This window comes from Bison bison, unplaced genomic scaffold (genome assembly GCF_000754665.1).
Source record: "Bison bison bison isolate TAMUID 2011002044 unplaced genomic scaffold, Bison_UMD1.0 scf7180017864163, whole genome shotgun sequence".
NCBI classification, from domain to species: Eukaryota; Metazoa; Chordata; class Mammalia; order Artiodactyla; family Bovidae; genus Bison; species Bison bison.
The window spans coordinates 39,643-62,325 of record NW_011494735.1 but is presented as its reverse complement, the minus strand read 5'-3'; the positions used below and the strand labels follow the sequence as shown (position 1 = coordinate 62,325).

The 22,683-nt window shown below is 35.0% G+C and overlaps 1 protein-coding gene and 1 pseudogene across 2 annotated transcripts in view; one reads left to right on the top strand and one right to left on the bottom strand.

Annotated features, from left to right (window-relative positions):
• Positions 1 to 22,683, top strand: part of MUC19 (mucin 19, oligomeric) — a 74,458-nt gene that overhangs the window by 25,510 nt on the left and 26,265 nt on the right. The window contains 19 exon segments of the mRNA XM_010841618.1: positions 26 to 254; positions 976 to 1,093; positions 1,534 to 1,594; positions 1,807 to 1,904; positions 4,691 to 4,901; positions 5,572 to 5,694; positions 6,087 to 6,210; positions 9,407 to 9,542; positions 10,784 to 10,876; positions 11,752 to 11,836; positions 12,017 to 12,154; positions 13,974 to 14,123; positions 16,030 to 16,124; positions 16,537 to 16,663; positions 18,487 to 18,733; positions 20,772 to 20,824; positions 20,922 to 21,022; positions 21,274 to 21,425; positions 21,723 to 21,861. Of these exon segments, the coding sequence (XP_010839920.1) occupies positions 26 to 254; positions 976 to 1,093; positions 1,534 to 1,594; positions 1,807 to 1,904; positions 4,691 to 4,901; positions 5,572 to 5,694; positions 6,087 to 6,210; positions 9,407 to 9,542; positions 10,784 to 10,876; positions 11,752 to 11,836; positions 12,017 to 12,154; positions 13,974 to 14,123; positions 16,030 to 16,124; positions 16,537 to 16,663; positions 18,487 to 18,733; positions 20,772 to 20,824; positions 20,922 to 21,022; positions 21,274 to 21,425; positions 21,723 to 21,861 (2,480 nt within the window).
• LOC104989734 lies at positions 7,015 to 8,013 on the bottom strand (annotated as a pseudogene). Its single transcript, XR_825409.1, has one exon. The product of XR_825409.1 is annotated as a heterogeneous nuclear ribonucleoprotein A1-like (transcript).

Below are 22,683 nucleotides of genomic sequence, written 5' to 3'. Positions count from 1 at the left end.
ATATTTGACCCTAAATATTTTGTAGGTGAAGCTTCTACTTGGGGCAAAGGAGCATATAAAGCTTTCAACGGCCGTGTTTTTTCCTTTGAGTCTTCATGCACATATACTTTCTGCCGTCACTGTGTTGAATCGGGAGGAGATTTCAATATTGAGATCAAACGAAACAATGATAGTGAGATTGAAAAAATAACAGTTATAATTGACAACAATGATGTCTCTATCTTTGGTGATATACTTTTAGTTAATGGTGAAAGGTAAATGTCATAGTGTTTTGAATAAAGTGTGTAGAATATTTTGAAGTAACCTGATCAAAAAGGGGAGAAAAAGGTTGGGGAAGATACACTACTCTTTTCCTATTTTGGTGCTCATACTGACATTTAGAAAAAAATCTTGTTACCTATGTAAGACTTCGCTGTATACGGGATTTATTCCTATAATAAGGTGGTTAAAAAAAAGAGTAGTTCTGTTGTTTGACTGTTTTGAGTCTAGATTTGGGGCAACATGCATATTCAACGAAACTGTTAATAGAATATTTCAACTTTCATTTGTATGTTTAATGCTAAATAAAAATTTGAGGTTTCACAATACACTGAAACTTAGGCCATTATTTTTAGAAGTAGCAATTTATGTTTGGAAGGGATGACGTATTTGAATGCTTTTCAGGATAAGAAAATGAGATATGATAGGCTGCTTATGAACATTTCAAATTATTTAATCATTTTATTCTTATAACGAACCAGTTTCTTCTTGCTCATTTCTCCAGAGCCCCAAAGATTTATTCATTGTTTCTTAAAAGTCTTACCAAATTCAGAAAAATAGTCATTGTGTCCCTTCTGAAATGACTAGAAAAACCTTTAATATTTACCAGAAGTATTATTTATGATACTAAATATAGAAACATGAATTATCAGAAAAATTTTGATGTAATAATACTGTTATTATCTTTTATGTGTAACTGTATTTTATACTTTTCAGTGTGCAGATACCATATAACAATAAGTTGATTCATATTAAAAAATATGGAGAACATAATGTTCTGAATAGTCGTAGAGGAATCCTGTCTTTAATGTGGGACAAAAACAACAAACTCTCAGTAAGTCCACCTATGATTTTCTTATAGTCCTGTTCATTTTGTTCTTTACTTACAGTTATAAAAATAATATAATACAAGGAAAATAAGAGATAAGGTTTACTGAGAAATCTGTATGTATCAAGGACAGTACTAAGCATAATCTAATATTTAAAATACCTTGAAGTACATAATGTTAATAATCTTATTTTACAGTTAATAGGACTCAGGAAATTCAGGATAATAAAAGTTAAATAATCTAACCAAAGACACAGTCAGTAAGAGGTGAAGTCAGATCTTTGCAAATTCTAAATTCAGATGATTTAGAAAAGACTCTGTTGTATATTACTAAGTAACCAGCTTAGGTAAAATTGAACATGAAGAGGCTCTGTCTTTCCATTTGCTTAAATTTTGTCTTGAGATATTTTCAATATTTTATAAACATACATGTAATTTTTTTAAAGCTCACTCTTCACAAGCAATATCCAACTTGCGGTCTTTGTGGTAACTTCAACAGCACTCCAGGTAGGATCTCAATGCATTTGTCTAAGAAAATTCCCTCCCAAAAGGATATTACAATTATTTGATTTTGGATAAATCTAAAGCTAACAATTTGCCTTTGTATAAAGAATGATTAATTGTTAAAATAAATGTTTATATTGTCAAGTCTATATTTATCTTGAAAATAATGCACATATATAATTATATCTTGAAGTTAACATTGCTTTCTTTTTAAGGAGATGATATCAATGAGCACATTGCCGATAGTAAAATTCCTGATGATTGTTCGAAAGCTGTTAGTAAAAGCTATGAAGTTTGTGAAGATGGAGTACAGGTAATAAATTTATATTTCATCTAATAGCAGACTTCAGCAATATTTCCTTTGGTTTCAGTTTAAATAGCCAAAATTCTCTTCTTAACACACAGACCTTATTAGAATTCTGCAACTGCTTCTTTACCAATGTCCATATGGTCTGTTTCTCAGCTTATAGTCTAGCTGTAGATGCTTAAATAAGTATTTTTTCCCTATAACATTATGATACTTACTATATATTAGTATAATAATTCTAATTTCCTTTGAACAGTGTTTTAGTTGGCCTATAAACTGACATGCTTCACCTCTCCATAATTATCTCAGTGGGGACTGGCTTGACTTTCACAGTTTAGAAATTCTGTAATGTGTTCCTAAGAACTACTTTTCTGCTCTTTCTCCCTTACTTTTGCCCCAGACAGCAAGTCTGAATTGTCATCTCCAGTATACTTTATCATCTTTCTGAAAAAGTTGCAGATCATTTTTTGACTACATCAATTGAAAATATTCATCATTTGCTTTTAATTTTCTGCACTTAACATGATTCTCTGAATGTTGAACTTGGTAGATTGCACTCATGTGATGACTGAAGGAATTTTCACATATACATATTTCAATCTAGAATAAAATTCTCAAGATCAAGATATGCATGCACTGTATAGGTAGAAGAAACATGTTATTGACAATGGATGTTGTATTTATAACACCTTGTCAGCTTCTATCAAAGCAAATTAAGCCATAATGTTGTATAAAATCATCTGCTATCTTACTTGTGAAGTGCTCCTTGATCTTTGCAGTTAGAATTACTTCCTCTTTTCTCTTTTACCCAATGCTGATCGTTAGAATTTATGATCTATAAAAATGCCTCATGCTTTTCTCACATGCTTCCTATGAGATTATGAGCTCTGTAGTAGTAGTATTACTTTTTACTGTTGTGGTAGTTGCACAGTGTGTGAGAACTTACTCCTGGTTGCTCAAATGTTTTAGCTGAATATGCTGCTGCTGCTGCTGCTAAGTTGCTTCAGTCGTGTCTGACTCTGTGCGACCCCAGAGACAGCAGCCCACCAGGCTCTCCCGTCCCTGGGATTCTCCAGGCAAGAACACTGGAGTGGGTTGCCATTTCTTTCTCCAATGCATGAAAGTGAAAAGTGAAAGTGAAGTCGTGCAGTCGTGTCCGACTCTTTGCGACCCCATGGACTGCAGCCTACCAGGCTCCTCTGTCCATGGGATTTTCCAGGCAAGAGTACTAGAGTGGGGTGCCATTGCCTTCTCTGGAATAAGTATATAAAGTTATATTAAAGAGTATGTATGAGACATTGTGTTAAGCCTAGAGATTACAAAGTTCTAGTTTTTGCTCTAAAGGAGCCTGTTCAGTTCATTTCAGTTCAGTCGCTCAGTCATGTCTTACTTTTTGGGACCCCATGACATGCAGCACGCCAGGCCTCCCTGTCCATCACCAACTGCCAGAGTCTGCCCAAACCCATGTCCATTGAGTTGGTGATGCCATCTAACCATCTCATGCTCGGTCATCCCCTTCTCCTCCTGCGCTAAATCTTTCCCAGCATCAGGGTCTTTTCCAATGAGTCAGCTCTTCGCATCAGGTGGCCAAAGTATTGGAGTTTCAGCTTCAACATCAGTCCTTCCAATGAACACCCAGGATTGATCTCCTTTAGGATTGACTGGTTGGATCTCCTTACAGTCCAAGGGACTCTCAAGAGTCTTCTCCAACACCACAGTTCAAAAGCATCAATTCTTCAGAGCCCGTTACCTAGTGAGAAAGATACACAAAGAAGAATACTGAATTTGCCAAAAAGTTCATTTGGGTTTTTCTGTAACATCTTACAGAAAATCTCGAACAAACTTTTTAGCCAACCAAAGTTCGTAAAAAAAAAAAGTCTTTGAGATTTCATTTCACTTAATTTTATACCTCACTTGAAGAATGTTATCAGTTGTCCTGGGGATTACTTGGTGGAAATTGTGTATTTGCTAGCTAGAAGGTAGGCTGTAGCCCATGGGGTCGCGAAGAGTCGGACTCGAATGAGCGACTTCACGTTCACTTTTCACTTTCATGCATTGGAGAAGGAAATGGCAACCCACTCCGATGGGGGAGCCTGGTGGGCTGCTGTCTATGGGGTCGCAGAGTCGGACACGACTGAAGTGACTTAGCAGCAGCAGCAGCAGCTTTTGTATTTTTCTGAAAACAAACATAATTAAAATAGAAAACAGCTATGTGTTAATTAAAACATGTTAAAATTTGCAAAAATTTTTTAAAAAACTTTTTTGTTTGACAGTAATGTCTTTATTTCCTTAACCAACATGAGAACAAATATGCTGTTTCCAGAGCAGCTCACATGACCCCCACCAAGAAAGCCCAGAATCAGTCTATTTTATTTGCTTGCTCATCAAATATATAAGCAGACTGACAGCTAAAGGGCTAATACCCTTCTGTCTGTTGTGGTTTCAATCATCCATTATCCCTGTCTCTGGCATGGACAATCTTTTCTTTTCTCATATTTTCCATTTTCTTGAGTTCTGAACTTCATGTCACCTTTAGAGAAATTTTGGATGAAATTAGGTACAATTTTTTAAGTCACTACATATTATCAGAGGTGAAATTTTCACTTAGCAGTCACTATAGGAACTGTAATAATTCAAAACTCCCCATTTCAAATCAGTGTTCAAGAACTTTCCCTTTCAAAGCTACAGGATATTGTACAAATATCCCCTCTCTGAGCTTATCTTTCCCTAAGTACTCCTTTTACTCCTCATTTTCCTGTTCCTTTAATAAAACTTCATGCTTTATTTTGCAGTACTGTAACAAAATTATTGGAACCTATTTTGAGAAATGTGGAAAGGTTAGCACTTTATCCAGTGACTACAAAATGATCTGTATTGACGAGTATTGCCAAAGTAGAGACAGAACATCCACGTGTGACACTTACTCAGAATTGTCCCGCCTCTGTGCCTCAGATGGTCCTGGCACCTTTGAATCCTGGAGAGATGATCCTGATGTGGTTTGTGGTAGGTTTTAAATGTATTGTAGACTCCAAATCAAGAAGATTCTATAGCATTTAAAGTTGAGCTGTGTCTCAAAGTAATTTTCTCAAATATCTGTAACTCCTGGGAGGAACCTCATGGGTGAAAGAAAGGTCTTGTCTCTGACATGTACTTGTGAAGAAATTGAGGTCCATTTTTGTGGAGTGACTTGTCATAAGTGCTTTGTGTTAATATATAATTAGAGACTTTATAATTAGTAAAAGTCACTGGGAAAAATAAATAATTTTGTGAAACTCTGTTAAATCTCCATAAAAATAACTAGAAAGTTATCAAAAGTATGTTGACTGGTTACGTATTTTCTTTCAGAAAATTAGAAAATCTAAATGAGTTTCATTAAATCTGAATATACTTTTCTTTTATACTTAGTTCAATCTTAATAAGTTAAAATATAAATACAATATCAATGTCAAAGTAAGGCAAAATGATACTATGTAATATATATTTTATTCAAATTAAATATTGTATCATAAAGTAATGCATAGGAAATTGGCATAACTTACTGAGTATCTTTAAAAATTGACCTATATCTTGAAATTTAGACTCCTACTCTAAAAGATACTCATTAGAATGTTATATATTTATCACATTTATTTTCCTCTGATTTCTATGTATTCATATTTCTATATTTCTCCAGAAAAACCTATTTGCCCAGAAAAACATATCTACAAAGAATGTGGTCCCTCAAATCCTGCAACTTGTTCTAATGTGGCTCCTTTTCAAGACACTGAATGTGTGAGTGGCTGCACCTGCCCAGAAGGTAAAACATTTGAAAATGAAGTTACACAGTCAAAATGAGATCTTGTTTCTAACAAGATATTTATTGAATAAATTATCACTTATTCATAATCGATCCTTCTAACATACAGGAAGGGAGGGGTAGAGATATTTTTAAAGTTAATGTACATTTCTATCTCTATAATACTACACAGATGATCTCCTAGTCCTATGCTGGGCTCAATAGGACTACTCTGTGGCTCTGAAAGTTATCTAAACCCTTGCCAGTTTTCAAATTTTTTAAATAGAAATGATAATTTTAAGTGTATGTTTACACTTGAAAGAACAACCTCAAAAGTGATTTCTCAATACATTGCTTGAGAATTTACTGATGTTAGTATAGTGTTGAGATTAATCTTATATAATGTACTCTAGGTTATCTATTGGATGATATTGGAGAGAAAGGGAGATGTGTGTTGAAGTCTGACTGTCCCTGTGAGTCTAATGGAAAGGTATATCAGTCAGGAGAAGTCCGCGAAGGTTCCTGTGGTTCTCTGTGGTATGTGTGTGTCTTTTGTCTATATTTTATTGATAGTGAAATAATATTAATGTATTAGTGTAACTTGAAATAATTCCCTAAATCCACACTTAAACTTTTCAGAAACAAAATTCAACCTCTTGGCATTTTCTGTGCTTATATTCTTGCATTTTTTTGAGGAATTTTTGTGTGTTTCATGTAAAATATATTAGATTTCTGTGTATCTTTAAAAGATAATGTTTTTTAGGAACTGAAATAATGTTTTGAATAGTAAACCAATTGGTGGTTGCAAAACAGAGGAAAGAATGATATAAAATTATGGTTATAATAATGAAACAATAATTATGCTAATTTTCAAGAATATTTTTAAAATATACAATTACAAACAACCCTTTTCAAATAATTTTTATATGAGGTTACATTGGTGAAGCTATATTTGATTGAGAGTGGATTTTAATGTGTCAAAGATAGTGTAGATTATTTCTCTTTTAGTTGAATAACTTGATTCTTACTTTTTTTTTTTTAAAAAAAAAGACATTTATTCAGCATCATGATCAGACTATTACATTTAGCAATCAACAGCATGGGTGCAAAAAAAAAATCTACATTAAAACCCTTTGTTGGAATGCTTTACACTTTCCACAGAACAGAAACTAAAATAACCTGTTATACAATTAGTCACAAGTATAGTCCTCGAGTTTTTTGCCCATACACATGAGTATTGTCTAAAACATGTCTTCTTTGTAGCAGCTAGGCCCTGCCACCACTGTGTTTGGCTGAGTTCACACATCTGTTGTTACCTGTAGCTTCCCTGTCACTTTTCTAGCTCTCCTCTCCTGCTAAGCTTTGTTTCCTGGCAGTAATTAAAACCTTCTGCCACTGCCATAGCTACTGCTGCTGCTGGAGCCACCATAGCCACCTTGGTTTCGTGGTTTGGCAAAGTATTGGCCTCCACCATCATAGGGGCCAGAACTTCTGCCTCCAAAGTTTCCTCCTTTCATGGGTCCAAAATTTGAAGATTGATTGTTGTAATTGCCAAAATCATTGTAGCTTCTGCCACCTCCAAAATTGCTTCCGTCATTACCAAATCCATTATATCCATCCCCACTGCCACCATATCTGCCACCACCACGGCTGCCACCAAAGCCACCTCGACCACTGAAGTTTCCTCCACGACCAAAGTTGTCATTCCCACCAAAACCACCTCCACGACCACCACCAAAGTTTCCAGAACCACTTCAACCTCTCTGGCTGGATGAAGCACTAGCCATCTCTTGCTTAGACAGGGCTTTTCTCACTTCACAGTTGTGGCCATTCACAGTGTGGTATTTCTGAATGACAATCTTGTCTACAGAGTCATGGTCATCAAAGGTTACAAAAGCAAAGCCTCTCTTTTTGCCACTGCCTCGGTCAGTCATGATTTCAATTACTTCAATTTTCCCGTACTGTTCAAAATAATCTCTCAGGTGATGTTCTTCAGTGTCTTCTTTAATGCCACCAACAAAAATCTTTATCACAGTTAAGTGGGCACCAGGTCTTTGAGAATCTTCTCTTGAGACGGCCCTCTTTGGTTCCACAACTCTTCCGTCCACCTTGTGTGGCCTTGCGTTTATGGCCGCATCTACCTCCTCCACCTTGGTGTATGTGACAAACCCGAAGCCTCTGGAGCGCTTGATGTTTGGATCCCTCATTACCACAGTCTGTGAGCGTTCCCCATTTCTCAAAATGGCTCCTCAGACTCTCATCGGTTGTTTCAAAGATCAATCCTCAGATAAAGAGCTTCCGCAGCTGTTTGGGCTCTTTGGGAGACTCTGATTTAGACATGACGGCAGTGGAGGCAGGGAAGACTTCACCGATGCTTTCTCGGCAGCATCCACGGGCAGAAAGAAAGCGATTCTTACTTTTAAGTTCAGGAACAAAACGCTGACCAGAGAGCTTTCCCTATCCTTCATTATGATTTTTCTCTGGAACTCAAAATATCTGCAGGAATTCAAGAGACTTTCTAGAAATGTACTTTGTCCTTGTGGGGGAATAATCTGACTCAATGAAAACTAATGTATCATTTTTACTGTAATATTTTCTCAGTAAATAGGCAATGTACTGTTAGTCTGATAATAATATATTAATAATGATTATGGAAAACAAGAACTATAATTTATTGAATGTGTATAGCTTTGCTGTTCAAGAGAAATATAATGTGAGTCACAAATATCTGCATATATAATTTAACATTTTCAGTTGATTATTTTTAAAAAGCAAAAAGAAACAAACAAATGGAATTAATTATATTCATGTACTTTACATATGGGCTTCCCCTGTGGCTCAGTTTTAAAGAACCCATCTGCCAATGTAGGAGACGCAGGTTTGATCCCTGGGTCAGGAAGAGTCCCTGGAGAAGGAAACTACAATCCAGCCTAGTATACTTTCCTGGGAAATCCCATGGACAGACAAGCCTGGCGGGCTACAGTCCACGAGGCTGCAAAACAGTCAGACATGACTTAGCAACTAAACAACACAACTTTACGTATGCAAATATTAATATTATCATTTCAGAATAAAATTATTATGAAATGTTGAGAGAATTTACCATCATTTTCAGTGTTAATTTTTAGAAGTCTACGTGTAGTTTACATTTACAGAAGATCTCATTCTGTCCTGACAAGCCACATTTCACATAATCAATAGCTATATGTCTCTTTATGACTTCCCTGGTATCTCAGATAGTAGAGAATCTGTCTGCAATGTGGAAGACCACATTATACTGGGCAGAGCAGGCGGAAGTTATTATTTTGTTCAATGGAATTAGAGCTTCCTGGTGACTCAGTGATAAAGAACCTCCTGCAGTGCAGGAGGTGTGGAGACATGGATTCAATCCTTGGGTTACAAAGATCTCCTGAAGAAGGAAATAGCAACCCACTCCAATAATCTTGCCTGGAAAAATCCCGTGGATAGAGAAGCCTGGCAGGCTACAGTCCATGGGGTCACAAAGAGTCAAACATGACTGAGAGACTAAAAAATAGTACAAAACAAATTACTAGGATACCATCGTCTGAAAGACATTTTATCAAGGCTGAGATGTTGGAAGGGGAATGAAGATGGTGTAATAAAACTTAACTAGATGTCTTAGTTTAAGTTGTGATTTTTTTTTTTATGTTGTACTATTTATCATAAAGAAAATGTAATTGATGACATTTTCATGACCATTGCATTTTAACAGCACATGCCAAGAAGCAAAGTGGTCGTGCACTAAAACATTATGCCCTGGAAGATGTAAGATAGAAGGAAGTTTGATTACCACCTTTGATGGCGTTAAATACAACCATCCTGGAAACTGTCATTTTTTGGCCATCCATGTATGTAATAGTCTGCAACACTTGAGAAAACTGATATAGACACCAAGCTTTTTCTTGCTAGTTTAAAACACAATCTTCATCTCTATTTACTATTTTAAAAAAACAAACAACCATTCAATCATTGGTTGTATATTTCAGTATCCGCTTTGTGTCACATGTTGACATTGACAATCATTATTACCCATGTTCCTTAGAAATTCTTTGCTAAAACTAAAACAATCAAAATCTTTATTACTATTAATTTTCTAAATATATCAGGAAAAGATTTCCTTTTCTACTTTTCTTTGTATGTGTTCACCAGTGCTTCAAATGAAACTAACTTTTACATTCCATAAAGTATTTTCCTCTTTTTTCATTATTCCTTTACATTTATTTTTAGTTTCATAATAATATTTAGTTTTATAACAGTATGATAGAGGTTATCCTTACATTTAAACTCTTTTCAGTATTAAAATTTTAAATAATCTAAATTTCAATAAAAGACAGATTCCATTTTGTAGGTTGTGCCTTTAACTGGCATGAGAATAAGCAATTTTACTTAATCTTCCTGGTCAGGAACAAAGATGAGTAGAATTTGTGACTCCTGAAGTGAGAGATGGGGACTGGTGTCTGAAAAATGTCGTTACTGTTATTAAAAGTTAGTTTTCCAAATCTCCTTTCCTTTTTTGCATACTCTTCATATAATCCATGAGGATAGGGGATGGGCAAAGTGAGAGGGAAATACACAAAAATATATAGAATATTTGCTTTATATAGATTAGAGATTCCTAAATCTTGAAATAAGAACTGGAAGTCAATATTTGACATGACTTATATTATGGGTTTATAAATTAAATGCTTCTCTCCTTGGATTTAAGTTAACATCATGGACTTTCCAGAGAATAAACAAGCTGTGTTATCTCTAAGTCCTATTACACTCAATAATGCAGCACAATTCCCATAGAGACAAGACGAAAAGTAAAGCTTAAAGAAAAAAAAAAAGGTTAATGAGAGAATCCACCAATCATAGACTATTTAGATAGTCTATATTTATGCAAAATACTTGGACCATCTGTAAAACTCTTGGCCAATCCTAGACTGTCCCATGGACTGAACTAGGTTTCTAGTTTCAAAGCAGAGTGGTTGAATGTAAGCCTTTTGCATATTAAAAATGAAAATATGCTTTATGAATGAATCACATAGTAATAGCATATATTCAATGACATTTGAATAAACATTTAATAAATGTATTTTTTTAACAGGATAAAGATTGGTCTATTAGTGTTGAGCTTCGTCCATGTCCAAGTGGTCAGTCAGGAACATGCTTAAATAGTGTTACACTCCTCTTGAATTCGGTAAGTTATCAGCTTCCTAAAGCAAACTTGAGTCAATTACTCTACAAATTCAGAATTTTGGGGGTTGAAAAAGAGAGGCTTTACTATGAAATTAAAACCATAAATGAGATTGATAAAGTCTCTGGAAGACCTGTATAGTTCTAAGGATCCTTGAAAGAAAGTGAAAGTGAAAGTGAAATCGCTCAGTCGTGTCCGTGTCCGAGTCTTTGCGACCCCATGGACTGTAACCTACCAGGCTCCTCTGTCCATGGGATTCTCCAGGCAAGAATACTGGAGTGGTATTCTTTCCTTCTTCATTTCCTTCTTCAGGGGATTGAACCCAACCCAGGGATTGAACCCCGGTTTCCCACCTTGCAGGCAGACACTTTAACCTCTGAACCACCAGGGAAGCCCTCTAAGGATCCTTACGAATATTGAAATTAACATAGGCACATAACTAAGGTGCTAATTACAGGTCAACCTTTTCCACTTACTAGATTATTAAAATCTATGGCCCTTTTAAGAAGACAGTTATATTTGCTTAGAATTTCATGTATTTGGAACTACCATTTTAATTGGAGATGACCTACATAGGGAGGGAGAGTACCTAGCTTGATCTTTGCTACTTATAAGTGGGTTGACCTTTGGAAATCCAAGTTATCTTCTTGGGTCATAGTTTCCTCGTCTACAAATCAGGGCTGAAAAGTCCTTTATAATCCTCCTGTAAGAATTGATATAAGAAATGCTTTAAAAATGTTTACTATTTTAGACATTTATAAGTTAGTCTATTACAGTGAAGCTTTATGGGAAAAATTTTAGGTTCATTTATTAATATTATACTTAGATGTATTCATATTGAAAATTAATATGAACTAACAATATGCTTTAAATATTAGTCTGTTCAAGTTGACAAATACGTGTTCAACAGAGATGGAACAGTCACAAATGACAAGTTTGGAAATCTTGGTTATTATTATTCAGGTAAGTTTAATGATATCACTTAAAATATTATAAATGTAAAATGCATTACTTTATTCCATTTTTAACTATGTTATAAATGTTTCTGTTTTAAAAGATATATTCAGTATACAGGCATTTTAAGAAATAAAAACTGTTTAACATATTAATTATTGCTATTAATATAAATTATTACTTTAACAGACAAAATACAGATCTTCAATGCATCTTCCTCATACCTTCAAGCAGAAACATACTTTCATGGAAAAATGCAAATTCAAATTTTTCCTGTGATGCAATTGTATGTTTCTATGCCACCTAACCAATTCACAGATACTGTAGGTAAGTCCTATAGATATTTTTTACATTAATTTATTTGTTTTAATTGGAGGCTAATTACTTTACAATATTGTGGTGGTTTTTGCCATACATTGACATGAATCAGCCATGGGTGTACATGTGTTCCCCCGTCCTGAACCCCTCTCCCACCTCCCTCCCTATCCCATCCCTCTGGGTTGTTCCAGTGCACTGGTTTTGAGTGCCCTATTTCATACATCAAACTTGGACTGGTCATCTATTTCACATATGGTAAAATATACGTTTCAATGCTAATCTCTCAAATCATCCCACCGTTGCCTTCTCTCACAGAGTCCAAAAGTATGTTCTTTACATCTGTGTCTCTTTTGCTGTATTGCATATAGGGTCATCATTACCTTTCTAAATTCCATATATATCCGTTAATATACTGCATTGGTGTTTTCCTTTCTTACTTACTTCACTCTGTATAATAGGCTCCAGTTTCATCCACCTCATTAGAACTGACTAAAATGAGTTATTTTTAATAGCTGAGTAATATTCCATTGTGTATATGTACCACAGCTTTCTTACCCATTCATCTGCCGATGGACATCTAGGTTGCTTCCATGTCCTGGCTATTGTAAACTGTGCTGCAATGAACATTGGGGTACACTTGTCTCTTTAAATTCTGGTTTTCTTGGTGTATATGCCCAGCAGTGGGCTTGTTGGGTCGTATGGCAGTTCTATCTCCAGTTTTTTAAGGAATTTCCACTGTTCTCCATATTGGCTGTACTAGTTTGCATTCCCACCAACAGTATAAGAGGGTTCCCTTTTCTCCACACCCTCTCCAGTATTTATTGTTTGTAGACTCTTTGATAGAAGCCATTCTGACTGGCATGAGATGATACCTCATAGATATGTTTTTATTTCCAAAGCACTAGTGTAACCATCTGTTGTAATTTTCAGTTGTCTCCATTAATAGTAGACTGTAAAACATTTTTACTTAATCTTTTCTTCCATATTTCAGTAAAATAACCTAACATACAGTATAGATAGCTTTATTTATTACAAAATCTATTTTCAAAATGGTTTTCAATAATTTAAACATCTTAAGGTTTTTAAATTAAGGATTTATTGTGAGATTTGATAATATATGCTATATATAAATTTGCTAATATGTTACAAAAACTGATTTGTGGAAGAATAAATGAAAATATTATACATCTTTTGAAAATCCATTCCAACAAGTTGTATTACAACTTGTCTTTCTGTTCATAGATTATCTTTCTTTTACTGAGGTTTTCTGTTTTTCTGAGGTTTTCTATCACAGAAATCAGTTTTTACATACTGTCACAAATATCAAACAAAACAAAGAAACCTTGGCAAATTCCACATTTACTCATTTAAAACCATCCAAGTTTTTACAAGATACTTTTGCTTAACAAGTGAACATTTTTTACTTATTTATACATAGGCAAAAAAAAAAAAAATGTAATTCAAGCGTCAGAATGGTCCAGAGAAGAAAAGCGGGTAGCTCTTAACATGATTCAACTCTTCACAATGAAACTAAAAATGTATAGTCATAAACTTTCTACTTTAGGCATGCTTTCTAAAGCCTTGTCAAAGGAGGTTAAGTTACAGCAACAAACAGGAAGAAAACAATATTCATGTCAAATGGTGTTTCAGTGCTCCTGAAATTATAAATGGCAGTATTAACCTGATGTGTCATGAAATTTTACTTAAATGTATAAAGACTAACCAAAACATACTCTCATGTGGCTCATACGTGGTTTGATTTGAGCAAAGAACTGAATATGAATCCAAAGGTGAGAAGATGCTAAAATTTGTTCTGTGCTTTCTACAGGACTCTGTGGTTCCCACAACAACAGAGCAGAGGATGATTTCATGTCAAGTCAGAACATATTAGAAAAGACATCTCAGGCATTTGCTAGTTCTTGGGAAATGATGCCTTGTCCTAAAGCTAGCACTGCTTCATGCATCAGTATAGAAAAAGGTAATGTTTATTGAACCTCAAACTCTGTAATTAGATATTTGTTATTGGAATTATAAACTTATTCTGGTAATAATATGAAACTACTAGATAATCTACTTTTTCAGCTAGTGTTTGTGAACTTTTTCAGCTTTAGAGGGAACACTGGGGAAACAATTTGACTAGCTGATGGCACTCTTAGAAAACAAGCTTCTCATTCGGGAATGGAGGGAGGAAGAGACACTGTTGTCTTCTCTACCCATTCTTTTCCTCTGTATACAGTTTTCTCCATAGTTTTAAAATGATAGGGTTAGAGGAGACTTCACTCATCACTTCTTTTTATTATTTCTATTTTATATAGTTGTAGAAGGGATCATTTCTTTGAATAGCGACACTCACCCAAATTGTTGAGACACTTCGCGGTACAGCTGTAGTTACAGCCAGTCTCCTAACCACTGCCATCATGTATATTAGTTATACCAACCCCCAAATAGAGATTTTAGTGGAAAAGCTGTACCCTTATATGATTCTGCTGACATTTTAGCTTACCAAGGACTTTCATACATATTATTGATAATTCAATTTATTTCTACAAAGAGTGGTGAAGGATGTGGATGAGGTTATTATTCCCATTCATGTAGATGGTGATGTGGAGATTTAGATAGAGTGTTCTATATAAGGTGTAATCCAAGTGTTTTGAGTCCAAGTCTTTCTCTAAATGTTCCTCTAGTGTCATTGATTTTAACATATGCTTCATTTTATGTTGCTTCTTTCATAAATAATGGAATGCAATGGAAGGTAAGTTAAAATATATTATAATGAAATGTTATTTTGTTATTTCTTAATTAATCTGCTTACTTGAAATAAGTATCTAATCAGTTTATAAACTACTAAAGTGACTCCTTTTGAAGTTTCATTTATTTGTTTTGATTTAAAAAATGAGTTGATAAATGCATTAACATCAGTATGGTAATGCACATTTCAAGGTTTTGTCATTATTTTATTTTGTGTGTGTTGCAATGAAAATAAAATGAGAATAGGTAAAAAAAAAAGATATACATCTCATAAGAAACCAAGCCAATTTATGTTAAGCAGACTATATGTTAACACTTTTGAGAGAGATGTAAATAACTCTTTCAATTTTCAGTGTTTTAAATATAACTTAATAAAATAAAATACAGAAAATTAAACAATAATAAGATGTTAGTAATATTTACACAAAAGCATTGATACCTGGTTGCAAGTTTATCAGAATTTTAAGAATAATTGGCCTCAATGTCCTTTTAATAGGTTCAGTCATTGTCCTTGATTGCTTCTTGGTGATGGTCACTTTTAAAAGTCAATCAGCAAATAGTTAAAAAAAATTCTAGCAATGTTTGTGCTAGTCATGATCATCATCCTTAAGAATTTGCAAACCACCAAGCAAAACATTTTTAACTTAAATGGTTGTTTTGTGAATTCTATCTTCAATTAATTTAACAGAAGACTTTTGATAAATCTGCCAAGTATCAGTTAAGCAGCTAAGTGAAATTATTGTATTTTAATTATTGATAATGGTTGTCATAGTTTATGACCTTCAGAAACACTGATTTGACCTTCTGGGGTGATAGCACCAACCTTTCATAATTTAACATAAATATGTACTTTAAAGTTACCCAAATAATCTGGTTCCCTTATTCATATTTTATATAGAAATTGCACTCTAGAAAAAGGTTAACTGATTTAATATAAAAGTCCAAAGCTAATAAAGATTTGTTTCTTATTATTATATCATGTTTTTTTGCATGATAAATTATAGCATAACACTTTAAAAACCAATTGTTCTAATAAAGACACAAAGCAGAGTATAGTTTTAAAAATCTACACTTTCTCTTTTAATTAAAAAATTATGGTATTTAATCTAGTGTTGGGTGCATTAATTTTCTTCCAGAACGATTTGCTGAAAGGCATTGTGGAATTCTTCTTGATTTGAGTGGTCCTTTTGCTTCTTGCCATTCAATTGTGGACCCTAAACCATATCATGAGGTATGTGAAGGTCTAACATTAACAGCCCTTTTTGAGAAATATTTTTATAATACTAAAAGAAGCATCAGATATTAAAAATGTTCAAATAACGGCCATTTTCAGTAGATTAACACATACATTTAAGTTTAAATTGGATTATATTACTTTATTCAATTGTTAGATATACCAACTCAAAAAAGAGGGACTAGAAAATAACCCCACATGAGGAAAATATTGAATAAGTTTCTCTAAGTTCTTGGAAAACTCAGTTAACATTTGATTTGCTAATTTGCATATTTTGAGACATAAAATAATTCCAAAAGTTTCAAGGACAAAATATTTTCCAGAAGAGGAGTGGTTATAAACTGATTTGTTATACCAGTTTACCTGTTCCGAATATTTTCATAATATAAATTTGTTTCTTATTTTAAAGGAATGCAAAAAATACACTTGTACTTGTGAAAATAGCCAAGATTGCCTGTGTACAATTTTAGGCAACTATGTGAAAGCATGTGCTGAGAAGGAAACTTCCATGGTAGGATGGAGAGCTGGGCTATGTGGTAAGCAAAATAGAGGCTCTAGATTACTTTCTTCTCAGTTTTACAACAGGTGTGTGTGTGTGTGTGTGTGTGTTTAGTGTAGTTTGTTGCTGTTGTTCAGTTGCTCAGTTGTGTCTGACCCTTTGCAACCGACCTCATGGACTGCAGCATGCCAGTCTTCCCTGTCCTTCACCATCTCCTGGATCTTGCTCAAACTCATGTCCATTCAATTGGTGATGCCATCCAACCATCTCATCCTCTGTGGTGCCCTTCTCCTCCCACCTTCATTCTTTCCCAGCATCAGAGTCTTTTCCAATGAGTAAACTCTTCACATGAGGTGGCCAAAGTATTGGAGCTTCAGCTTCAGCATCAGTCTTTCCAATGAATACCCAGGACTCATCTCCTTGAGAATGGACTGATTGAATCTCCTTGCAGTCAAGGGGACTCTCAAGAGTCTTCTCCAACACCACAGTTCAAAAGCATCAATTCTTCAGCACTCAGCTTTCTTCACAGTCCAACTCTCACATCCATACATGACCACTGGAAAAACCATAGCCTTGACTAGATGGACCTTTGTTGGCAAAGTTATGTCTCTGCTTTTGAATATGCTATCTAGGTTGGTCATAACTTTCCTTCCAGGAGTAAGCATCTTTTAATCTCATGGCTGCAATCACCATCTGCAGTGATTTTGGAGCCCCCCAAAATAAAGTCTGATGCTGTTTCCACTGTTTTCCCATCTATTTCCCATGAAGTGATGGGACCAGATGCCATGATCTTCGTTTTCTGAATGTTGAGCTTTAAGCCAACTTTTTCACTCTCCTCTCAGTTTCATCAAGAGGCTTTTTAGTTCCTCTTCACTTTCTGCCATAAGGGTGGTGTCATCTGCATATCTGAGGTTATTGATATTTCTCCCGGCAATCTTGATTCCAGCTTGTGCTTCTTCCAGTCCAGCATTTCTCATGATGTACTCTGCATATAAGTTAAATAAGCAGGGTGACAATATACAGCCTCAACGTATTATATCCAGTCTTGGTTCCCTCTAATTCAATTTCTACAGATAAATCAGTATAATCTTTAAAGTAAAACCAAATAAAACTAGCCTGATCATGTGACATTTCAGTCTAAAACAAGTCAGTGGCATTTTATGGCTTTCAGGCTAAAGACCAAACTGCTTACAAGGTTTATAGTTTCTATTCTCTTACTTGCTCTTTGAAAAAATTCCCCTCTCTTCTGTGGGCTTCTCTGGTGGCTCAGAGGTTAAAGGGTCTGCCTGCAATGCAGGAGACCCGGATTCGATCCCTGGGTCAGGAAGATCCCCTGGAGAAGCAAATGGCACCCCACTCCAGTACACTTGCCTGGAGAATCCCATGGAGGGAGGGGCATGGTAGGCTACAGTCCATGGGGTCGCAAAGAGTCGGACATGACTTCACTTTCACTTTCCCCTCTCTTCTAACTTAAGTCGGTTCTCCAGATATAGAATTCCCTTTCTCTAGGCTATCTTCATGCTGTCTATCTGTCCCTCCTCTTCACTATGGACAGGTTCCCAGCTATACACACTCAGAGCTTCCTATTTTGCTTTTTAGCACATACCACGATTGTCTTTTCTCAAGGAATATAAGCTGCCTGAGAGCAGTGAACTATCTTGTTTATGGGCTTTATCTCCGATGGAATGTGTAAACATTATAGCAGTGTCTCAATACTGACAGAAAAAAAGGACAAGTACCTTTTCCTTTATTATTCATAACTCATGGTTAATTCACTATAATACTATACATCAAGTTGAATTAAGATTATTAGTTACTCTGGATATTTACATGCTGACCATATTTTCCCTATACCAACAGATCAATCTTGTCCTAGTGGCCTAGTTTTCAAGTACAACGTAAAAACCTGCAATAGTTCTTGCCGATCATTGTCAGAGAGGGATAAGAGCTGTGATATGGAAGGCATTTCAGTTGATGGATGCACTTGCCCTGATGGAATGTACAAGAATAATGAAGGAAATTGTGTTTCAAAATCTCAGTGTGACTGCTACATAAATGATGAGGTCATGCAACCAGGCAAACTCATCCATATTGATGACAATAAATGGTATGGAAATTACATATATACTTGTTATGACTTTAAAATCAAGAGACTTTGCTTTTCAAAGAAATGGTCTTTTGCTAGGATGAAATCTTCTTTAGACCTGCCACATTTAAAATTTTGTATTTCTCATTAAAGTTTAATATTACCTGGAGTGTACATTTCACTGTAATGGCCATTGCTGATATATCCCACTCATGTTTGGTTTTAAATGACAGTAGCAAAATATTCTAGGAGCTGCTACATACAGAGAATGCAAAGCAATTTCATATTCAGGCAATGCTTCCTAGTTGTCTCTCAGCATTTATCATTCAACAGTTATTCAATAAATGCCTACCATGTGCCAGGCTTTGTGCTAAGCACTGGAGTTGCAAAGATGAGTGGTCATTGTCTTGGACTCAGAGTAAGCATCATGCAGACTATTGCAAAGAGGCTTATATACTATCATATGGTACCAGAAAGGGCCAGTTGCTACCTCAGGAGATTTAAAATAGAAAAAAAGAAAAACACACACACACACACACACACACAACTTCTCAGAAGAGACCAGCATTTCAGTTTTCCTAAGGGATGAATCTTTTTCCTGACAAAATTGGAGTGTGAAGAGTGACTTCCAGTCAAGGAAACAGAATGCAGTAATGTAGGAAATGCTGGAAATAGTATTGTACATGTCGGTTGTTGTTACACAAGATTGTGCTGGAAAAGAAGAAAGTAGCCAGGCCATATTCCAGAATTAAAACTTTGTTCCAGGGTGGTGGGAGGTATTGAAAAACTATAACTTTTTGTGATGGATAAGGAGGTTGTGATTCCTGCAGTTTGGGCAAAGTAATTTATCTATATTTCTAATTTCATGTACAGAAATAGCAATTCTTAAAAACATAACTGCAACAGTGAAGCAGTCATTCCAAAGATCTTTGGATGCACCTTCTCTCTTTTCTTTAGTTCCATGTTGATGTGTGGCAAAACCACCACAAGATTGCAATTAGCCTCCAACTAAAATAAATTAATTAATTTTAAAAAGATATCATTTAGCAATGAATAATAATAATTTGGTCATTTTAAAGGAGAACGTGTAACAACTCCTTTTAATCAACAAAGTACACAAAACATTTGGTTGGGATTTGGTTAACAATACTTTCCCAGTAAATGCTGGAGAATCGGCAGATTACCTTTTTAATAAAACTTAGGCTAGCACCTCCAAATTATGGATGGTGTTAGCATTATCCTGTTTTAAATCTCTAAAACCTCTTATTTATACTACTGTGTGAACTAACTGACCATTCTTTGTTCTCTCTCTGCATGTTTCTGGTACTGTCACTGGAATGTCATATCTAAGGCACTATTCTGATTGTGCCACTTAGCTGCTCAAAAACTGATTTTATGGTGACAGTTGCCTAAAGAATAGAAACAAACTTGCATGTCATTTAAGACTATCTGAAATCTGGTTATAACTTACTTCTACCACTTCTCCCTATGTATCCTACCTTCTATCCAAACAAGTCATCAGAACGTGCCTTGTTCTTTCCTTTGTCACAGCTTTGCATCTTATCAGCAACATCTGTTGAAACTTACTTATCCATCAAAATCCAGCCATCTTTTTCATTTAGTTTTCTGCATGTCCATAATAACCTTATTTGTACATTCCTATAACAGATACAAGTTATATCTTATAATTTGTTACATTTTATGCATCTTTTTTGGCTTCCAAGGTGGCTCAGGGGTAAAGAATCCACCTGCCAATGCTGGAGCCACAGGAGACACTGGTTTGATCCCTGGGTCAGGAAGATCCCCTGGAGGAGGAAATGGCAACCCACTCCAGTATTCTTGCCTGGAGAAATCACATGGACAGAGGAGCCTGGTGGTTTGCAAAGAATCAGACATGATTGAGCACATGCACATGCATCTTTTGGGGGACTGTATCTCATTGATCTTATTATTCGTGATAAAGCAGAGGGTTTGTGAATGAGGGATGAAAGTTACTATAACAGTGTATTAAGCTGTCATTGAAACTTTATTTTAATTTATAATTTTCTTTTATTTCCAGTGTCTGTAGAGATGGGATTCTTCTTTGCCAGACTCCCATTGATTTGACACTACGTAAGTTTTGAAATCACGATGCAAGCTTAAGATATCTACTTTGGTTAAAATAAGCAGATCAAGAGGCCCTTGACTAACAACTTCCTTTGTCTCACAGAGAATTGTTCTGGAGGGGCTGAATATGTTGACTGTAGGAATCCTAAGGCACAGAGGAGAGTTGATAGTACATGTAGCACTCGGAACATACCTAGTTTTGATGTAAGTAACATGGTTTAGAGTTTAGATTTTTGAAAACTTTAAAAGAAATTTTGTTTCAGTGAAGATGGAAATTAAAACATCAAAGAAAAATAATTAGAAGGTCATATTATTTTTGTGTGTCATTTTGACTTGTCAAACGCTAATTCTAACTGTATACTTGGTTTATTTGTGCATTAAGTATTAATACAACTGATAATGCAATGAATTTAGACTAGTGCCTCATGGTGTATATTTTATATTTACTCCTATAGGAGAACTTGCCTTGCAAACGCGGGTGCTACTGTCCTGAAGGAATGGTTCGAAATTCTAAAGGGAGCTGTGTCTTTCCTGATGACTGCCCTTGCTCTTTTGGTGGACGAGAGTATGACCAAGGAAGTGTCACCTCAGTTGGCTGCAACAAATGGTACATAATAAAGAATTACTGTTTTATTTGTTTTGGATATTAGAAAGTATACAATCTGCTCTTATTTTTATGGGAAAGGAGTCATACTTTGGGATATTTGGAAAAATAATGGTCAGATGTAATTAGAAAAACTATTTTAAAAACAAATTTTATACAGCATTAAAAGTTGAACATCATATAATGGACAACTGCCAAAGTTAAACTGGTATGCTTTGTAGTTCTTTACAAAAGCAATATGAGTTCAGTCATAATCTTGGCATGATACAATTACCACATTGTATCATTGTTTTTTTCTAGTACTTGCATAAAAGGATCTTGGAACTGTACACAAAATGAATGTCAAACCACCTGTCATATCTACGGGGAAGGTCATGTTAGAACTTTTGATGGAAAAAGTTACAGCTTTGATGGTCTCTGCCAGTATTCATTTATCGAGGTAATTACAAGTGTGTTTTTAAACAATTTTTCTTTACTTCATAATTATTAGATGAACTCTGGGGAATTTTATTCTCAAAATGTGAATTAAAAAAAAATGCCACATATATGTTTCCTGAAGGCAGTAAAATATAGTATAATGTAATGATGATTCTGGAGCCAGTAGGCCTAAATTTCACTCCTGCCTCTGTCGTTTCTCAGATGTGTGATTTACTTTGGGTGCATACCTTAATTTCTCTGTGTCTCAGTTTCCTTAACTGTATGATGGAAATAGCCCCTACTTGAAACCAAATTAGAGAAAATATTGGAGCACATAATAAGTGCTCAATAAATGTTGGATGTCATTACTTTAGCAACAGTACTATCAGCAACAATGACAGTTACCATTTTATGAGTGCTTCTTTTCCAAGTGAATCTATACATTTAATCATTTATAATATAAAATGCTTATATTATTATCCGCATGAAGGAGATGAAGAAGTTGACATTTACAGAGGTTAAGCAACATGAAGAAAATGCCATATGCAAACCTAGATCTGTCAGATTCTGGAGTCCATGCTTGCTCCATAATACGGATTGTTTTGCATGAGTTTTGAGTGAATATCAAGTTTGTATATCAATATATATATATATATATATATACACATCTATGGTATAATTCTAAGCTTGTATGGAAGTAATGGGAAAAGAACTGAATCAAAGAAGTTAGTTTGGACTCAGGCAAGACTACAGACTTGTAACAGATAACCACTGTCTTTTGGAAATTCCATAATGTAACATATGGTAATTTATTAAGTATAAGGTGTCACTGTCTAAGAAATAT